This window comes from Oncorhynchus kisutch, linkage group LG17 (assembly GCF_002021735.2).
Source record: "Oncorhynchus kisutch isolate 150728-3 linkage group LG17, Okis_V2, whole genome shotgun sequence".
Classification (NCBI taxonomy): domain Eukaryota; kingdom Metazoa; phylum Chordata; class Actinopteri; order Salmoniformes; family Salmonidae; genus Oncorhynchus; species Oncorhynchus kisutch.
Genome location: NC_034190.2, coordinates 31,012,932 through 31,034,083, shown reverse-complemented (window position 1 = coordinate 31,034,083; position 21,152 = coordinate 31,012,932). Strand labels below are relative to the sequence as shown.

Genomic DNA, 21,152 nt, shown 5'->3' with positions numbered 1-21,152 from the left:
GACAGAGCACCACTACTCTCCATCTTGAGAAGGTTTGAAACATACAGAGGCAGTAATTATACTGTTAAACTTAATCGACCTTCTGAGACTGACAACCAGTGTTGATGGACATAAACCACTGTGTAAGTGGGTCAAACTAGGCCTGATTTAAGATATAGTTGTTACATTGTGTGGTTTATGATTTTAGCATTCTCAAATATGATACACACTAGGTCGACTTTTGGAAACTGCTGATGTCATTTATCGGTGTGTGTACACGTGCATGGTGCATGTATGTGCGTAAAATATGAAAGCTTTGCATATCTGTCCTGCCTCATTGCTCCACATACTTTTAAAACCCCAGTGTTGATCAGTGACAGTTCACTCCTTTCAGAGCCACTGGCACACAACACAATGATGATGTCACTGATTCTACTGCTGGGGACACTGGGGCTCCTTGTTCAGGGTGAGAGACACTTTCACCAACTTTTATTCATTATGGATTTGGATTCAGATTTACACTTCATTTGTTAATTTAACATGATAGAATTTAAAAACACATTTTAACATTTAGCTTGATATGCTATGCTTTACAATATCATTGTTGTTGTGATAATCTTACAAATCAGCCTTTCTTGAATTTTGTTTTATTTTTCAGAATCATCAGCAGATATAATTCTGACTCAGTCTCCTAAATCTCAGTCTGTTAGTCCAGGAGAGGTTGTCTCTATCAGCTGTACAGCCAGTTCAAGTACTGGTAATTATCTACACTGGTACCTGCAGAAACCTGGAGAAGCTCCTAAACTCCTGGTTTATTATGCAACAACCCGTCAGTCTGGGATTCCAGGTCGTTTCAGTGGGAGTGGATCTGGTAGTCCTTATACTCATTACACTCTGACCATCAGTGGAGTCCAGGCTGAAGATGCAGGAGATTACTACTGTCAGCAGGGTAACAGCTCTCCGTTCACACAGTGTTAGAGCGTCGTACAAAAACCTCCCTCAGCTAAAGAGGAACAGCTCTGACGGAGTCTCCCATATTCTAATAACAAATTCTTTGAAATATGACACGACAATACAATAATGTAATTTGTTAGACTGTCTACGGACTATGATAATGTACATATCTCTCAATATATTCTGCAAAAATGTTAAATCATTGTTAACATACTGGGACCACTAAGGGTATCGAGCTGTAGAAAATGCATTATTTTGAAGGACATGTTGAACAAAATTCAGAATAGGTTTTGAGTTTTTTAAAGCTTTGATTTAAATTCATAGCTATATAAAGACCTGAGAGTGAAGTCCCCAACTTGAACGTTATGCAAAGTCCAGCGTGAATTCTGGTTCCCCAGACCTCGTCAACCCAAGTCAGACTCACACAGCTGCCCCAGTCCCATAGGGTTTGAGGCTGGGAGATTGTGAACTGTGGTTTCGTAATATTTGCATGGGCAGGGTTACTGCAACACTCCCAGAATAGAGCAGCACAGTAGCCAGATGTTCACCTGTCCCCAGAGAGTTCCAGTGAGTTTAGAACACATGACTTCAGTATTAGTAACATCATGAAGATCAATGGGTCTATAATGTCTTCAGTATTAGTAACATCATGAAGACCAGTGGATTTAGAACACATGTCTTCACTATCAGTAACATCATGAAGACCAGTGGGTTTAGAACACATGTCTTCAGTATTAGTAACATCATGAAGACCAATGGGTTTAGAACACATGTCTTCAGTATCAGTAACATCATGAAGACCAGTGGGTTTAGAACACATGTCTTCAGTATTAGTAACATCATGAAGACCAGTGGGTTTAGCGTTCATGGTTTCAGTATCAGTAACATCATGAAGACCAGTGGGTTTAGAACACGTCTTCAGTATTAGTAACATCATGAAGACCAGTGGGTTTAGCGTTCATGGTTTCAGTATTAGTAACATGATGAAGACCAGTGGGTTTAGAACACATAGCTTCAGTATTAGTAACATCATGAAGACCAGTGGGTTTAGCGTTCATGGTTTCAGTATTAGTAACATCATGAAGACCAGTGGGTTTAGCGTTCATGGTTTCAGTATTAGTAACATCATGAAGACCAGTGGGTTTAGAACACATAGCTTCAGTATTAGTAACATCATGAAGACCAGTGGGTTTAGCGTTCATAGCTTCAGTATTAGTAACATCATGAAGACCAGTGGGTTTAGCGTTCATGGTTTCAGTATTAGTAACATCATGAAGACCAGTGAGTTTCTCTTAGGGGTTCCAATGTATCATTGGATCCCCTAAGAGAAAACTTTCTAAAGCTTTAGGAAGAACATTACATCTTTGAGCCATTGAGAAGTAGAGGGGGACTGAGCAGACTTCCACTGGAGAAGAATTCCACGGTGAGCTAATAAAGATGTAAAAAGCAACAACATCGCCATGTTTGGGATCCAAGGAGAACAAGTCTCCTGGAATACCAAAAACAGCTATCAAGGTACATTGCTGCATGTTCATTTCAAGCACCCCAGATAAAGTTTTAAAAAATGAATCCCAATACTTTTGTAGTTTAAAGCATTGAACGAACATGTGACTAAGGTCATATGGTGAGACATGACATCTATCACACTCATCATTTACATTTGGATATATTTCAGACAATCTGGATTTGGAAAAATGCACTCTATGTAAAACCTTACATTGTATGAGACCAAGATGAGCTCAAGATGCAATGGAGCGTTCCCTATCAATTACCTCGTCCCACCACTCCTGTGTAAATTCAACACCCATTTCCCATTGCCAAGCAGATTTAGTTTTGTTGGTGGAGTGTTTGTCCAATGACAAAATACACAGATAGATCTGAGAAATTACTGCTGTCGAGGTAATAGACAGAAATACCATCCCAGTGTTAGCAAGGGGGTGGAGCAGGAAAGCCAGAAAATTGGGAGGAGACACAATGCCTAATTTGAAGGTAACAGAAAAAGTGAGATGGAGGCAAAAAGTATTTAGAGGCCAGGTTAGGAAAACTAGAAAAAAATAAATGTACATATAAGTCTTGGAAGGACTTTATTACCTTTCCTCGTCCAGTGAAAGAAAGCATTATCTATTAGAGAAGCGGGGAATAAGTGATTCCTGTCAATAGGACCCATAGTAGATGCAGAGGAGAATTTAAAATACAGTCGAAACTGGTACCAAATCTTAAGTGTGTAAAGCACTACAGGTTTGCGAGTATAGAGAGAGGGGGATGTTGGGAGAGAAAAGCAGAGTAACGAAGAGAAGCAAAAATACAAGAATGTGCCTTTAGGTGGCACCATGAAGTATCTGGAGCATGTAACCAGAATGGCAATTTCTGAAAGCTGGCTGCCCAGTAATAGTATAAAACGCTGGGTAGTGCCAGCCCTCCACTAAACTTGAATCTCTGAAGTAAAGATCTATTGACTCTGGGTACCTTTCCTCCCCAGATAAATGTGGTAACCGCCTGATTGATTGACTTTAAAAAAACAACAACACTTTGGTAAAAACAATGGGATAGATTGAAATAGAATTTGGGTAAACTGTTCATTTTTACAGCATTAATTCTTCCTATAAGTGATAGTGTTAAGCTACCCCGTCTCTGAAAGTTTTCATTTGCGCAAGAAGGGGAGGAAAGTTTGCAGAACAAAAGAGCATATAATGAATTTCAATCCAAGGTATTTGAAACCAGAGCGGCTAATCTGAAAGAGCAAATCTATCTGCTGGAGCTGCAGCGCTGCTGGATTGATTGGGAAGCACTCACTTTTCTGGAGATTCAGGTTGTAACCGGAGAAGGAGACAAAGTTCTCCAGAATATAAAGGATAGAAGGCAAACAGGTTACAGGGTTATTTACATAGAGTAACAAATCATCTGCATATAATGATAACCTACGTTCAACTCCTTCCCGTGTTACACCTTGGAAAGAGGAAGATGTCCGTAAAGCTACTGAAAGGGGCTCAATGGAGATGGCAAATAATAAAGGGGACAGTGGGCAACCTTGGGGTGTCCCACGTTCCAGAGCAAAATAATCAGAACGGGTGTCATTGGTACAGACACTGTCCTGGGGAAATGTATACAAGAAACGGATCCATGAGCTACATTTTTCCCCAAATCCAATTTTTTTAAGAACAGCAAATAGGTACTCCCTTTCAATTCTGTCGAATGGACGTCTAGGGAGATTACCACCTCAGGGGAGTTGGAGAATTGTTTAGAATAAATCATGTTAAACAGTGTCCGAATGTTAAAAAATGAATATCTGTCCTTTATAAAGATGGGTTGTTCCTGTGATATGAGTCCTGGTAAGACTACTTCCAGACTGGAGTCGGAGCCATTACCATTAACGACTGGAGTCGACGCCATTACCATTCACGTTTGCCATCGCGGTTGAAACTTTAGTTACAGGTCTTCTGCTCCTCAAGTCGTGTGACATTTGCGTCAGAAAGGTCATTTACGAACTCACCAATCAAATCTGATATGTAAGAAAGTAGAATGCAAAGTACACATTTGGCAAAATTAACGCCTTGTCTACGAGATTCTTCTCCATTCACATGCTAAACCGGAATGTCGATTTTTCGAACAAATATTACGTCAATAGAATAAAAGTATCAATGGATTATCTCACACAAAAATATTTCACACATTACAGAAAACTTACAAGAGTAATGAAAATGAATCATTTTGTTTAACTATACATAAATTGTACGTTGAGCAGAGGATCCAATGAATGGATGGCCCAACTATGTAATGGTACATTTAGTTTGACATTAGCACTATAAACATGTCTTAATAATTATTCATTATGCAGGCTTAACTCTCAGCTCTTCCTGTGGTGGGTACTGACAGGATACACCCCTGTAGAAGACAGGAAAGCAGAACAAAATGCAGGTTAACCATATGTTTGCCAATCACGAAGGTATTGGAGAAGACATTAAATGCAATATTTACTCACTTATTCATGAACCAGATTGGCAAAGTTATTCTTCAGCTTTTCTTGCTCTTTCATATCTGTCAGTGTCTTGACTCTCTCGGGGTTGTGATTCCTTTGCGCTTTTTCAATCAGGAGGTCAAGGTATTTGGCTGCGCTCATTGGATTTGGTCTCAGAGCGATCTGATCCAGTTTTTGAACAATGCTGTTTATTTTAAGAATTAAGATTAAGCTGGCAATGAGTTGCAGGTGAAGTTCATTCAAAAAGATGATGAGGAACATCTGTGCTGTCAGCGATTGACCTTCCAATTCTTCATACTTTCTCTTTAGGTCTAGGTACGTTGAGTCACCTTCTTCTGTTTTAAAGACATAAATGAACTTCTCTTTACAATGATCGTTCCAGCTGCATTTCTTTATACAGACGGTGCATCTGTCTTGCTGCATGCGTGTACACCCAAAATATTCTGTGCAAGGGTGATGGCAAGTTTCCCTGCAAGAATTACAATTTGTTGCCTTCTTGTTTACGGCACATTTCTCCTTCACACTTACATCTAAAAGAATGGAGAAGTTTCTGTTGGCTTCCATGTCCTCTTCATGTTGTTCTAATTGGTCGCTGACCCTCCTCAGTGCTTCTGCCTGCTGCATTGCAACTTGTAGCTGCTTTGTTAATGTCTGGATTTCCATTTCCAGTTGTTTGCGTTTCTCTAAAACTTGACGTGTTAATACCAAGCTTTTTGCTTCCATTGTACATAGTGATTCAAAAAACATGGCCATGTTTTTCATGCTCATTTTCCAAGATGATTGACACACCTCATCATTTTCCTCCTCCTCCTCCTCTTCATCCTCTTCATCATTATGTTCTTCATCATCTTCATCCATTTGTAAACCAGCAAACACATTGTTGAATTTGAAGTAAACAGGTGTACCAAGTTCATTTCTGACACATGGAACTTCTGCCATTACCAGTGCTTGAAGGACTAAAGGCTCCCCACTATCTGCAAAAGTACTGAGTGCCACAATGTTATTTTCTATGTCCTTTCCAAAAATTGAGAGGACAGAATCAAAAATGTACCGCTGTGTAGGTGTGAGGCGCACTTGTGCAGCTTTTACAACAAAGCACACTGCATCAATGTGGTGGACTCCTTTTGGAGATTGAAACAGCTCCTGTAGATTTTTTGTGATGAGTTTGTCTTGCTCTATTCCGCTTGTGTCACCAAATCCTGGAGTGTCGATGATGGTTAGAGAAAATGGAATGTGATCACCTTCGTGACCAAAGATCTCATACACAGTGATGGCAGTTGTTTGTGAACTAGTTTGACTTTGACTCTCATCAGCAATGATTTCAAATCTGTATTTATCCTCCCAATCAACACAAAGGATGTAGTTCACCATCACATTGATGAGGGTTGATTTTCCTGCTCCTGTTTCTCCCATCATCAATATCGTTCGGTTCATTTTGCTCGGGTCCTTTTTACCAAAAGTCCATCGCCTGATATTTTCACTGTCATGCAGAATCTCTTTCTCTGTCATTAGAAGATGCTTTGTTGGAGGTCCTGGACTGGTTTGTTTACAATCTTTGATAATGTCAGCATGCAGAAGCTTGGATCTGGGTTTATATTCTGAACTCATTGCGCTTGCTGATTGCCTGTAAAAAAAAATATATATATATATAAAAATATAAATTAAACATGAAATACCAGCGCAAAAATGGTATGTAGTAGGACTACACATATTTAATACAGAACACACTATATTGCGCTTATGGTAGAGCTGTGTTTTATTCTTCCTGGTATTGCATCCTAAAAATTTGAATGTATTTGTTAAGGATTTAACTACATTTAGGGATTGTGGGACGTCTTCTACGTTAATCTTGATTCGTATAATTTTTTTTCTAAAAGTACAAATTAAACCCTGAGTATTTTGAGTAAAACAACAGTGCTATCTGATATTCAAGAAACATCCGAGAATCACTACCAAAGCTGTTAAATATGCAAATAGAAAAAGTTAAAATTCCTGTTGGTTTATGGTGACCCCTGTTATGTCCATATCTTTTCTAATTATCTCTGCTAACATGATGACTCATGGAAAATAAGAGTGGGGAGAGTGGTCAGCCTTGTTTAGTCCCTATCTCAAATGGGAATGGTTCAGAAGTGCTTGCGGTGCTTATATTGTTTTAAGCAATTCTAAAGGGAAAGTAAATTATTAAAATAAAGTAAAATTCTACAGTAATATAAAGTAAAATTATTTCAATCCCCACTGGGCGTGACAACCTAAAAGTGCTTTCGTCGCGTTAAGAAAAAGGGATCCAGATCGATCGCTGTAGACCTCAGCAAAATGTAGTGTAAAAGCATTCTTAATTTTCCTGGACTGTTAGGCTGTCCATTAGACCTTCCAAACAGGTGGTCCCCTGCGATTAGATGCAGACACTTGCGAGGCATTATCAGTCAAACTTCACTTGCAATATGCAAGATGCTCATATGCATATATGATCTAAATTAGATATAATGTTGGTTGAAAATAAAACCATTTTTAATAGAACATAGTCATGACATACCTGGACTGATGCATTCCTATACATGTGAAAACAAAAAAAGACAACATTCCATGATGTGGATAGATGTGGATGTAATCCACCCGGATCTTAGGCCTGCATTTACACTGACAGCCCAATTCTGATATTTTTTCCACTAATTGATCTTTTGACCAATCACATCAGGTCTTTCCATCAGATATTTTTCAGAGCTGATCTGATTGTTCAATAGACCAATTAGTGAAAAAAAAGATTGTGCTGCCTTTGTAACCGCAGCCTTGGTGATCTCATTTGAAATCACTTCAAATTCTATTTAAAGTTGACTAAAATTGTTTGTGCAATAACAGTGCTGATTCTAATGCCTGTCTTCACAAGACACCTCAACAGTTATGTTCCATTATGCATGTTCTTAAGAGTGATTGATTCAATACATGGAAATGAAAACAATTGGTAAACCTACTGAAACAAAACATACAATGACCATTACATTGCAATGTCTCCCCATCCCCACTGCTCTACATTCTGTTTGACTGTTAAATATAAAGTAAAAAGTATTGCACAATCAACATTACTACTACAGTATAGTACTACAGTATAGTACTACAGTATAGTACTCCAGTATAGTACTACAGTATAGGAACCAACTTAATAGTTTCAAGATACATTTTGTGACTTAGTATCTAACTAACTAATGATGTTTGATACACAAATCATTGTCAACTGTTAACCTATTGTTGCAGTCCAATATGCTCCTATTGGATATTTTCATTATGAGCATAATCACATAATCACGTTGCAGTAAAGATGTCCCTCGACATAGTGCATCTTGTAAATATGTTGAGTTGCACCCACGTTTGCCCTCAGAACAGCTTCAAATCATTGGGGCATGGACTCTACAAGGTGTCAAAAGTGTTCCACAGGGATGCTGGCCCATGCTGACTCCAATGCTTCCCACAGTTATGTCAAGTTGGATGGGTGTCCTTTGCGTGGTGGACCATTCTTGATACACACTGATGAGCATGAAAAACCCCGTACAAAGGCACTTACATGTTTTTGTCTTGCCCATTCACCCTCTGATGGGCACACATACACAATCCATGTCTCAATTGTCTCAAGGCTGAAAAATCCTTCTTTAACCTGTCTCCTCGCGTTCATCTACACTGATTGAAGTTGGTTTAACAGGTGACATCCATAAGGGATCACAGCTGAATTCACCTGGACAGGTTATGTCATGTAAAGAGCAGATGTTCCTAATGTTTTGTGCACTCAGTGTCTATGTCAGCTTTTGTTTGAGGACCTCTTCTGTCAAGATGATTCCATCAAACCTTACACAATCTTACTGGTTTGTATAGCTAATCATGCGATGTCCATCCTTTCATTTTTTTAAGAACCCTTGCCTTGTTCAAGTTTTTCCTTGGTCATTGAAGATATCAGCAGAGCTTTTGCCTTCATTTCCTGAAGTTTCTTTACCCTGTTGATATTTTCTGTTTCTCTATGAATCAGAAAATCAATGTATTCCTCTGCTGTCAATGGATTGGGCCTTAGTGCAATCTCCTCCAGCCTTGCCACACATTTGTATGAAGTCTCCAGCAGTTTGTTTCCTTTGTCTTCTGATTCTTGTATCTCAGACTGAATCTTTTCCTCCACATCCTCCGCTGTGATTTTTCCACCTAGTCCCTGTCCATACTCAACTTTTATATTATTGTATGTTTTCTTCACAACTTTTGGAGTCATCTGGTATACCACCTTTTCTTTGACATGATCTTTCCAGGAACATTTTCCAGGGCAAATTTTACACTGGCGGTTTCTCATGGCGTCACAAAGAAATAACAGCTTCTGTGGGGCTAATGGACACCTTAGATGACAAGTCATTTCACAGTTGTTGCAGTTGGTTGCCATCTTTTCAGAATCAACCCTTACAAGCTCATTAGTGGTGACCACAAATTCAAAATCCCTTTGAGCATCTATCATTTCCTTGTTTTCTTTCAAGACATTTTGAATTTCTTTAAGTTCGATCTGTTTGTCAAGGGTTATCTTTAGCTGATCTTCTATCCCATCAATACAAGCCTCAAGATGTCTGCGTTCCGCTAGCACTTCTTGGGTCAGCTGCAAGCTTCTTGTTTCCAGCGTTGTTAGTAGGTTGATGAACTTTGTCATGCTTTTCTCTCCCATTACCCAATGTCTTTTATTATTTGTTATTATATGTGGATCAGCTGATCTGTTTGTGAAAGATGTAATGTTGAATTTCAGTTTCTCTTTTGAACATGGAATCCCTGCTTCCTTAATGGCTTTAAGAGCAGGGGGAGGATGCTTGCCTCCATTTGCAAATGTGATAAGTGCAAGGATATTGTTTTCAATGTCTTTTCCAAATATGGAAAGGATGGACTCAAAGATGTAGCGTTGGGTGAGGGTGAGACGAACCTCATCCTCTCTAACAACAAAACACACGGCATCAATTTGGTGCACTCCATTTTCGGACTCAAACAATTCTTGAAGGTTTTTAGTAATGAGTTGATCTTGTTCAATCCCATTTGTGTCTCCAAATCCTGGAGTGTCGATGATTGTAACTGAAAAAGGAACACGGTCCCCTTCATAACCAAAGATTTCATACACAGTGATGGCAGTAGTTTGAGATTCAGTTTGACTCTTTTTTTCATCTGGGATTAATTGGAATCTTTTGTTGTCCTCGAAATTGACCCCAAGGATGTAGTTGGCAATATAATTGATGAGAGTTGATTTTCCCACTCCAGTCGCTCCCATGAGTAACACTGTTTTGTTTGCCTTCAGATTATGTTTGCCTACTGTCCATCTTCTAACTGTTCCCTCCTCATTCAGGTCAACTTTGATATTATCCAATGGATGAATTTCAATCGCCTGGTGTCTAGTTAGCGAATGGTCTACATTTGATCCAGTGATACCGCTTGTGGCCCTGTAATGAGAATATACATACAGGACTATCAATCAGGAGAAAAGTAATGTCACCATGGAAACTCATACAACCATACCATGTGCCATCTTCATAAGGAATTTGGGTCATTCCACGTGATAATTAAACATATATTTTCAGAACATTTGATATTTTTCTGAAATACAGTACAAAAACATATCATTTAGATGAAAGATCTTTAATTAATATTCAGACTTCTTCTTCTGTATCTAAAATGGTTATCGAGAAAAAGTGTATCAAAGTTTGTATAATCATTACAACACAAATCTTGGAGCAGAGTATAGTGAGTTTTGTTGTTTCAACTTGGCATATCAGTGTCGGAAACACATATTTTAAGGATGGGCATTGTTTTGTTTCATTTTCCAATGACCGTTTCTGTGTGAGAGGTGCAGCTGTGGAATTTTTGTCTCGTTGTTTTGTTTCATTATCCAATGACAGTTTCTGTGTGAAAGTTTTCTGCGTGAGAGGTGCAACTGTGGGAGGTGCAACATTTGACTTTGAATAAAAATGTAACTTTTTCAAAAGACATGCTATAACAATCAAACCGTTGGACATACCTTTGGACATACCTTTGGACATACCTTTGGACATACCTTTGGACATACCTTTGGACATATGTTTGGACATACCTTTGGACATACGTTTGGACATACCTTTGGACATACCTTTGGACATACGTTTGGACATACCTTTGGACATACCTTTGGACATACCTTTGGACATACATTTGGACATACCTTTGGACATACCTTTGGACATACCTTTGGACATACGTTTGGACATACCTTTGGACATACCTTTGGACATACGTTTGGACATACCATTGGACATACCTTTGGACATACCTTTGGACATACCTTTGGACATACCTACTCATTCAAGGGTTTTTCTTATTTGTACTATTTTCTACATTGTAGAATAATAGTGAAGACATCACAACTAGAATGCCAAGAGTGTGCAAAGCTGTCATCAAGGCAAAGGGTGGCTACTTTGAAGAATCTCAAATATAAAATATATTTGTTTAACACGTTTTCGGTTACTACTGTACATGATTCTATATGTGTTATTTCATAGTTTTGATGTCTTCACTACTATTCTACAATGTTGAAAATAGTAAAAAATAAAGAAAAATCCTTGAATGTGTGTCCAATCTTGACTGGTACTTTATGTGAATATGTCAATATACTGACTTGATACCTTTCTTTAACCAGGTAAGTCTGTTAAGGATAAATTATTATTTACAATGCCTGTTGACACCGGCCAAACCTGGATGACACTGGGTCAATTGTGCACCGCCCTATGGAACTCCCAATCATGGCCAGTTGTGATACAGACTGGAATCGAACCAGTGCCTCAAGCACTGAGATGCAGTGCCTTAGACCACTATGCCACTCGGGAGTCCTAATATACCTGAATATAGTCACATAATGTTACTTTCTCTTAGAACATAGTCTAGATTTGACAGGTTTCACCCTAATTAGGTGTGCAGCCAGCAAAAAAACTGTTTTGTGAAGACAGGAAGGTAAGCTGAGTGACTCATCGGGCAGTGACTGTGGTTGCCATTGTAAAAAGTATTCATAAAACATCTGACTTAATTTTCTTTGCAAATGCAAGGGCTGATTAAAATACGAATGATTACTAGCATTCACTGGCGCAACAGTTTTGTAAAAAAAATTATCCGGTCGGATAAAGACTCCAAACAGCCTACCCGACTGCTCAGAGACGTCCGCATGGTCCTAAAGCACACCATTGCCTCATTTTGTATCACATTCCAATGACAAAACTGGGGGGGACAATGACGTAATTTCTGAATGTGGGGGGGACATGTCCCCCCTGTCCCTAGTGAATGTTGTGCCCCTGCTAGCGTTGCTAAATAGTACAGGACCTGTTCATTTCAAAATCTTGTGTTAAAGAAATACAGCTCCTAATCAACTTGAATGTTTTTTTTTCTATCAGGGAAAAAGTATGACCTTCAGTTTGTCATTTGGTCCTTAACTTTCAAATAGAATAGTTAAGAAGAATATTACTTTTTGCTGTTTTCAGTAATATTTACAGTATACTCTGGCACACATAGCTTTTTTATTATACTAATAATTTGCTTTCAAAAAGTAAACTTGGAGCATATTGTTTATTCTAAGTTCTAAGTAGGGGCAGGTATTCTGCAATTTGGACAATGTGGGGAAAAGTACTAAAATATATTTAAATGTAAGCAAAACATACATCCTTTCTAAAGTATCATGAAGTACATATAAAGTATCAAATAGTACAAATAAGTGGGTCCAACATTTCTTACATTTAATTGGGTTCAATACCATCCTCAAAATGATGTTGTTTATACAACCATTTATGTCCTCTTACCTTTACTTACCATGGATCTTATTACAGCATCTCAAAATACTAGACACACAACTGTGGTGCACTGTGAAACCCATTGACTTAAAGAAATAGAAATAGTTCATTAAAGAAATAGTACCTCTCGGTCATGGAAATGGAAGCCATTTTCTTCTCTTCTGGTCACTTCTGTACTTTATTAAGTCTGTTTTTGACTAGATGCATTGTTTGTATTTCATAGGTTACTCATCAACATCTGATTAATTAATACATTTTCAAAGATGAAGTCATAATTCAAAACATAAATCATATTTGTGTTACACACTTGAACGAGTCTTGCAAGTGCTTCTTCTACATATAATCTGATCTTTCTAGCATTATCTCCAAGGTGGTTTAATAAGCAGAGACATTTCTTTGAAAGCGTAAGGTATTTGCATTTTCACAGTAACTGCCAGGAAATGAATTAAAGTGGAAATCGTCTAATTTTGCTTGTTGATCTTGTTAGGATTTGTACCACTATGAATGCACATCTCAAGCATTTCAAATAAAGAAAAACATACCTGTGCGAGTTGATTATGCCATGACTTTGACTTTGACAGTTTTGATTTCTTCTCCTCACTTTGGATATTGCTTTACTTGAGGCTTTTATAACAGTCAGCAAGCATCATTATCATAAACACACCCCTCACAGCTTAATGCTTCCAAGTGGGAAATACGAGCTTCAGACTAGGACATAACCACTTGAATGACCCATCCAGGAGAAGAAATCAGAAGTGGGAAAATCAGAGATTGAGATGCCCGAGTTAACAAGTTGTGAGATTTCATCACTGACCATTCACCTTTAAACCAAAGATGAGAAAGCAAATCCATTTTCATAATCTGTTTACTTGTGAATCTTTTATCTGGTATGAAGAGGAGAGAAACACAATTAGAGTTTTGTTCTATCTTGTCATGTGGCCTGAGGCAAAGAAAGCAGCCAATGACTGGCCACATTAGAAAACATGTGTACAGGCCCTATGTTCCTCCAGGAATCTTGGCAAATATCTACCTGCATAATGTGAGACAACAGTTCAGTGTTTAAACAACCCATAGACCTGTAGGACAAGATATCACAACGTTGACTCGTTGACAATGTCACTAGACTGGCATGGTGGGTGACATTTGCGAAGCTTCATTACAACATTGTGTAAGGTGTTTGTTATGCCATAGGCCTACTCGTCCCAGGGTACACTTTTGTGCCCCAGCTTGCAATGAAAGAGATTTTTTTGAGATCATGGGAATGTCGATGAGATGACAATCTACGCACATAAGTCTATAATTTATACAGTGCATTCGGAAAGTATTCAGACCCTTTGATTTTTTTCACATTTTGTTCTGTTACAGCCTTATTCTACATTTTATCAAATTGTTTTTCCCTCATTAATCTACACACAATATGCCATAATGACAAAGAAAAACAGGTTTTCAGAAATGTTTGCTAAAAACGAGAAAAAAAAACCTCACATTTACATAAGTATTCAGACCCTTTATTCAGTACTTTGTTGAAGCACCTTTGGCACCAATTACAGCCTTGAGTCTTGGGTATGACACTACAAGCTTGGCACACCTGTATTTGGGGAGTTTCTCACATTCTTCTCTGCAGATCCTCTCAAGCTCTGCCAGGTTGAATGGGGAGCATCGCTGCACAGCTATTTTCAGATCTCTCTAGAGATGTTCGATCAGGTTCAAGTCCGGGCTCTGGCTTGATGCAAAGAGTCAATATTTGCAGTGTTGACCATTCTTTTTCCAGACCTCTGCAATCCGCCCTGGCATGTTGTCAATTAACTTCTGGGCCACATCCTGACTGATGGCAGCCCATTCTTGCATAATCAATACTTGGAGTCTGTCAGAATTTATGGGTTTTAGTACAGTGCCTTGCGAAAGTATTTGGCCCCCTTGAACTTTGCGACCTTTTGCCACATTTCAGGCTTCAAACATAAAGATATAAAACTGTATTTTTTTGTGAAGAATCAACAACAAGTGGGACACAATCATGAAGTGGAACGACATTTATTGGATATTTCAAACTTTTTTAACAAATCAAAAACTTTAAAATTGGGCGTGCAAAATTATTCAGCCCCTTTACTTTCAGTGCAGCAAACTCTCTCCAGAAGTTCAGTGAATGATCCAATGTTGACCTAAATGACTAATGATGATAAATACAATCCACCTGTGTGTAATCAAGTCTCCGTATAAATGCACCTGCACTGTGATAGTCTCAGAGGTCCGTTAAAAGCGCAGAGAACATCATGAAGAACAAGGAACACACCAGGCAGGTCCGAGATACTGTTGTGAAGAAGTTTAAAGCCGGATTTGGATACAAAAAGATTTCCCAAGCTTTAAACATCCCAAGGAGCACTGTGCAAGCAAAAATATTGAAATGGAAGGAGGATCAGACCACTGCAAATCTACCAAGACCTGGCCGTCCCTCTAAACTTTCAGCTCATACAAGGAGAAGACTGATCAGAGATGCAGCCAAGAGGCCCATGATCACTCTGGATGAACTGCAGAGATCTACAGCTGAGGTGGGAGACTCTGTCCATAGGACAACAATCAGTCGTATATTGCACAAATCTGGCCTTTATGGAAGAGTGGCAAGAAGAAAGCCATTTCTTAAAGATATCCATAAAAAGTGTCATTTAAAGTTTGCCACAAGCCACCTGGGAGACACACCAAACATGTGGAAGAAGGTGCTCTGGTCAGATGAAACCAAAATTGAACTTTTTGGCAACAATGCAAAACGTTATGTTTGGCGTAAAAGCAACACAGCCCATCACCCTGAACACACATCCCCACTGTCAAACATGGTGGTGGCAGCATCATGGTTTGGGCCTGCTTTTCTTCAGCAGGGACAGGGAAGATGGTTAAAATTGATGGGAAGATGGATGGAGCCAAATACAGGACCATTCTGGAAGAAAACCTGATGGAGTCTGCAAAAGACCTGAGACTGGGACGGAGATTTGTCTTCTAACAAGACAATGATCCAAAACATAAAGCAAAATCTACAATGGAATGGTTAAAAAATAAACATATCCAGGTGTTAGAATGGCCAAGTCAAAGTCCAGACCTGAATCCAATCGAGAATCTGTGGAAAGAACTGAAAACTGCTGTTCACAAATGCTGTCCATCCAACCTCACTGAGCTCGAGCTGTTTTGCAAGGAGGAATGGGAAAACATTTCACTCTCTCGATGTGCAAAACTGATAGAGACATACCCCAAGCGACTTACAGCTGTAATCGCAGCAAAAGGTGGTGCTACAAAGTAGTAACTTAAGGGGGCTGAATAATTTTGCACGCCCAATTTTTCAGTTTTTGATTTGTTAAAAAAGTTTGAAATATCCAATAAATGTCGTTCCACTTCATGATTGTGTCCCACTTGTTGTTGATTCTTCACAAAAAAAATACAGTTTTATATCTTTATGTTTGAAGCCTGAAATGTGGCAAAAGGTCGCAAAGTTCAAGGGGGCCGAATACTTTCGCAAGGCACTGTATGTCCACCCGCCTCTTGAGGATTGACCACAAGTTCTCAATGTGATTAAGGTCTGGGGAGCTTGGTTGGGAGAAGTTGCTCTCGGAGGATGTGTTGGTACCATTCTTCATTCATGGCTGTGTTCTTAGGCAAAATTGTGAGTGAGCCCACTCCCTTGGCTGAGAAGCAACCCCACACATGAATGGTCTCAGGATGCTTTACTGTTGGCATGACACAGGACTGATGGTAGCGCTCACCTTGTAATCTCCGGACAAGCTTTTTTCCAGATGCCCCAAACAATCGGAAAGGGGATTCATCAGAGAAAATGACTTTACCCCAGTCCTCAGCAGTCCAATCCCTGTACCTTTTGCAGAATATCAGTCTGTCCCTGATGTTTTTCCTGGAGAGAAGTGGCTTCTTTGCTGCCCTACTTGACACCAGGCCATCCTCCAAAAGTCTTCGCCTCATTGTGCGTGCAGATGCACGCACACCTGCCTGCTGCCATTCCTGAGCAAGCTCTGTACTGGTGTTGCCCCGATCCTGCAGCTGAATCAACTTTAGGAGACGGTCTTGGGCGCCCTGAAGCCTTCTGCAGAAATGCAGTGGAAATGCTTTTTTGGGATTCAGTTCATTTGCATGGCAGAGGGACTTTGCAATGAATTGCAATTCATCTGATCACTCTTCATAACATTCTGGAGTATATGCAAATTGCCATCATACAAACTGAGGCAGCAGACTTTGCGAAAATTAATATTTGTGTCATTCTCAAAACATTTGGCCATGACTGTATTTAGTGCATTTTATATTTTAATACCATTTTAATTTCACTTAGTCCTGCATGTTGAAGCTCAGAGCCTAATATTTTTACTGTACCCCACAATCACACCTGCAACCCTGTACATGTGACTATTAAACACTCTGAATCTGGTCAGGTCCAGGATTTCTAGTGAGTCCCACTTATCATCTTTGTTCTGTCCTGTCAAATATTGACCCGCATAACGTGAGAAGCAGAGAATGAGAAAACACTTTAGTGTTTACTGTCATACCATCAACCCATCTAGGGCTAGGGCATGAAAAATGTGTTCTGACTCATTGCTCCACATACTTTTAAAACCCCAGTGTTGATCAGTGACCCAGTGCAACCAGTCTAACGTGCATATACACAAAACAATAAACAATCCCACACAAAGACATAGGGGGAACAGAGGGTTAAATACAAAACAAGTAAATGAGGGAATTGAAACCAGGTGTGAGGAAAACAAAACAAATGGAAAATGAAAAGTCGATTGATGATGGCTAGAAGACCGGCGACACCGACCGCCGAGTACCGCCCGAACTAGGAGAGGACCTGACTTCGGCTGAAGTCGTGACAGCAGGTATAATTTTGACAGGTACCAAATTTGGCCCAATTAGCCATGCACTCTATGAGAGAGGTTCATTGACTGAAATGTATCAGGAAAATAATTTACTATGGGTCATGAATATCTCCATGTGTAATGGTAAAACTCATTTGATAAGGATATCCAGGCAACAATATTAAGGATGGAAATACTATTTATTATCTCAACATGTCAGAACCACAATCACACCTGCAACCATGTGACTATTCAACACTCTGAATCTGGTCAGGTTCAGGATTTTTAGCGAGTCCCGCTTATCTTCTTTGTTCTATCCTGTCAAATATTGACCCGCATAACGTGAGAAGCAGAGAATGAGAAAACACTTTAGTGTTTACTGTCATACCATCAACCCATCTACCTACAGGAGAGATAAGATATCCCTCCACATGACTTTTTAGCTCCAACATCCTGTAGGGCATGAAAAATGTGCTCTCTGTGATAACGTTGACTCGTTGACAACGCCAAGTTTCATTATAACATTGTGTGATGTCTTTGTTGTGACATAGGGCTACTCTTCTCCTGGTACATTTTTGCGTACCAACTTGCAATGAAAGTTCATTTGGGATCATGAGAATGTATTCTAGTGGAGATGAAAATGGTATACTGTCGAGATTATAGGTGTCTCAAAAAGGGAAACCCAAGCTGATCTTCTGCTCTTAGATTTTTTGAAGGACCCAATCTGGAACATATTTAAAGCTCCATTTATATTGGAGAAACATGGGACGATTCAGTACCATAGTTTATATGTGAACAAGAGTTGGGAGCAGTCTGACTGTGAGTTGAATGCCTATGTATCCGATTCCCCTGGAGAATTTTGAATCCTCCATCAGCTGACCTGCTATCATGCTACATTTGCCTGTGCCACAGGTGAACCCCGGTCTCCGGCTCAGGGACAATATGTGGACTAGAGTTGTGGTGTTACCGACTCAGCTACACTGTATCTGTTTCCTAACACAAACACACTTAAAATAAACAGTGTAAACAAGTGCTGCATTCTCACTGAGCCCATGTGGTTGTGGCTTTACAAACTCATGAAAAATCTATGACACACTATCAATCATACAATGTATTTGGTTTTACTTATAGAGTTTTGAGCCCTTTATAGCTTTGGTTCCGAGGAGCTCCAACTTCCCATAAAGAGTTAGACCATTTCATCATACCTGTGAAGTTGACTAATTTAAGCATTGAGCACAATGTAGAAACACACTGGATGTAGGCAACAACATTTGTGCCTAAATAGATCAATAAAAGGATGCATTTCAAACCTTACACCACTCTGGTGCCCAACATGGGTTCAACCATGTCATTGTCATTTTCAACCATGTCATTTTCAAGCCACAACAAGAAGTGAGACAACTTAACAACACTGTCAAACAAAATAGCTCTGCACAACACATTTAGTACAAGGACAAACAGCTTCATCCCAATAGGACCATGCCTTTAAGTAAAACATTTGAAAAATCAATTCAGAACGCCGTCCTAATATTGAGTTGCACCCCCTTTTGCCCTCAGAAGAGCCCCAATTAGTCAGGGCATGGACTCTACAAGTTGTTGAAAGAGTTCCACAGTGTGCCTGGCAACTACTACCATAACCCGTTCAAAGGAACTTAAAACGTTGTCTTTCCCAGTCACCCTCCGAATGGCACACACACACAACCCATGTCTCAATTGTCTCATGGCTTAAAAATCCTGCTAGTCAATAAGGGATCATTAGCTTTTATCTGGATCCACCAGGTTAGCCCATGTCATGGTAAAAGCTGGTGTTTTTTATGTTTTGGGGGTTTATGATAGGGTGGTGAAAAGCATGAGCTGACTGACACATGCAAACTGAACAATGTTTGTAGAGGTGCTGACTAATAGAAAGTAAACTGTTTAAAGATTTTTTTTAAAGTCACACTACATTATGCTCCAGACAATTGAATGGGTATATAAAGTGTGTGACTTTATTTTTATATAGTTGTGGGATAACTTTACCTTTAAAGTAAAACACCCACTCTACTCATCACACAGACTGCTATTACACAGTCTGGTCAGAGGAAGGCGACAGAGCTCCACTACTGTCCCTCATGAGAAGGTTTGAAACATAAAGAGGCAGCAATTCTACTGTTAAGCTTAATTCACCTTCTCCTGGGACTAGGAGTGACAACCACTGTTGAGGGACATCAGACACTGTGTTGACGAGTCAAACTAGGCTCCATTTAAGATATGCTGTAGTTGTTACATTGTGTGGTTTACGATTTTAATATTCTCAAATATGACACCCAGTAGGCCTACCCTAGTAAACTGACGTCTTCATTTATGTGTGTGTGTGTGTGCACGTGCACAGTGATGTATATGTGTAAAAAAGGAACGCTTTGCATAGCTGTCCTGCCTCATTGCTCCACATACTTTAAAAACCCCAGCGTTGATCAGTGACCGTTCTCTCCTTTCAGAGCCACTGACACGCAGCACAATGATGATGTCACTGATTCTACTGCTGTGTAGACTGGGGCTCCTTGTTCAGGGTGAGAGACATTTTGACCAACTCTGATTCATGTTTGTTTTAGCCTCAGATTTAAACATAGTTTATGAATATTGCTGAATAAATAACAACAATTATGATTTTCCCTGATATGTTTCATGGTAGGCTTTGGAAAAGTGGCAATGTCTATTTTTTGTGATAACCTTCCTAATCAGTCATTCTTCACTTTTGTTTCATCTCTGGAGCTTCATTCACAAACACACTGGGATACGGAGGATACTGAGCTATAGAGGATGCTTCTCTTTTGAAGAAGATGCTGAACAAAGTGTTATAAGTAAAGATTGGGATGTGTTTCCTGTTATGTTCAGGACATCAGGTTCTGATTTTACACCTCTGTTTATGATTGACCTCTGAACGTTTAACCTGTCTGACCAAATTCAACTACTCATCTCACAGTCCATATTCAACTTCTATACCCCTTCAACCCTGAAAGAGTGAAGTAAGTCATATTGATTCCAATTTAAGAAGCACCCTTTTCATTTGACTTAACAGTGCATAGTAGTAGTCATAAATACAGTTAACCACACAGTATAAAACCCATAAAAATCCCCTTGAGTAGAATTCCCCATTTGAATGTTATGCAAAGTCCAATGTAAAGTCTGCTTCCCCCACCCATGTTCACAGCTGCCCCAGTCCCAGAGGATTTGACTTCAGGATATTGTGAGCTGTGGTGGAGTGGAACTCAGATTTGCATGACCAGAGTGATTTCCACACTCCCAGAATAGAGCAGTACCGTGGCCAGATGTTCACGTGTCCCCAGAGAGTTTCAGTGATTTTTTCAGTATTAGTATCAATGATGGCTTCAGTATTAGTATCACCATGAAGACCAGTGAGTTTAAAGCCCATGGCTTCAGTATTTATATTATAATTAAGACCAGTGAGTTTAGAGCACATGACTTCAGTATCACTGCAGGTATCACTTTGACAGGTAACAAATTTGGCCCAATTAGCCATGCACCCTATGAGAGAGGTTCATTGACTGAAATGTATAAGGATTTTTTTTATACATAATATACATTATACATAAA

The 21,152-nt window shown here is 39.4% G+C and overlaps 1 protein-coding gene across 2 annotated transcripts in view; it reads right to left on the bottom strand.

The window, feature by feature from the left end:
• The window catches only part of LOC116354388 (uncharacterized), a 29,114-nt gene extending 15,499 nt beyond the window's left edge, over positions 1-13,615 (bottom strand). The window contains exons 1-4 of one of the 2 annotated variants that reach the window (XR_004203575.1): positions 13,257-13,615; positions 12,839-12,901; positions 4,913-6,533; positions 974-4,815 (exon numbers count right to left, since the gene is read on the bottom strand). Coding sequence is in view for 1 of the 2 variants with exons in the window: in XM_031793539.1 (XP_031649399.1) it covers positions 4,913-6,533; positions 12,839-12,864 (1,647 nt within the window). In the remaining variant the exon portion in view is untranslated. Of the gene's footprint in view, positions 1-432; positions 4,816-4,912; positions 6,534-12,838; positions 12,902-13,256 lie in introns of those variants that run through there. The other variant, XM_031793539.1, reaches the window with a different exon arrangement.
• Between the last annotated feature and the right edge of the window lie 7,537 nt (positions 13,616-21,152).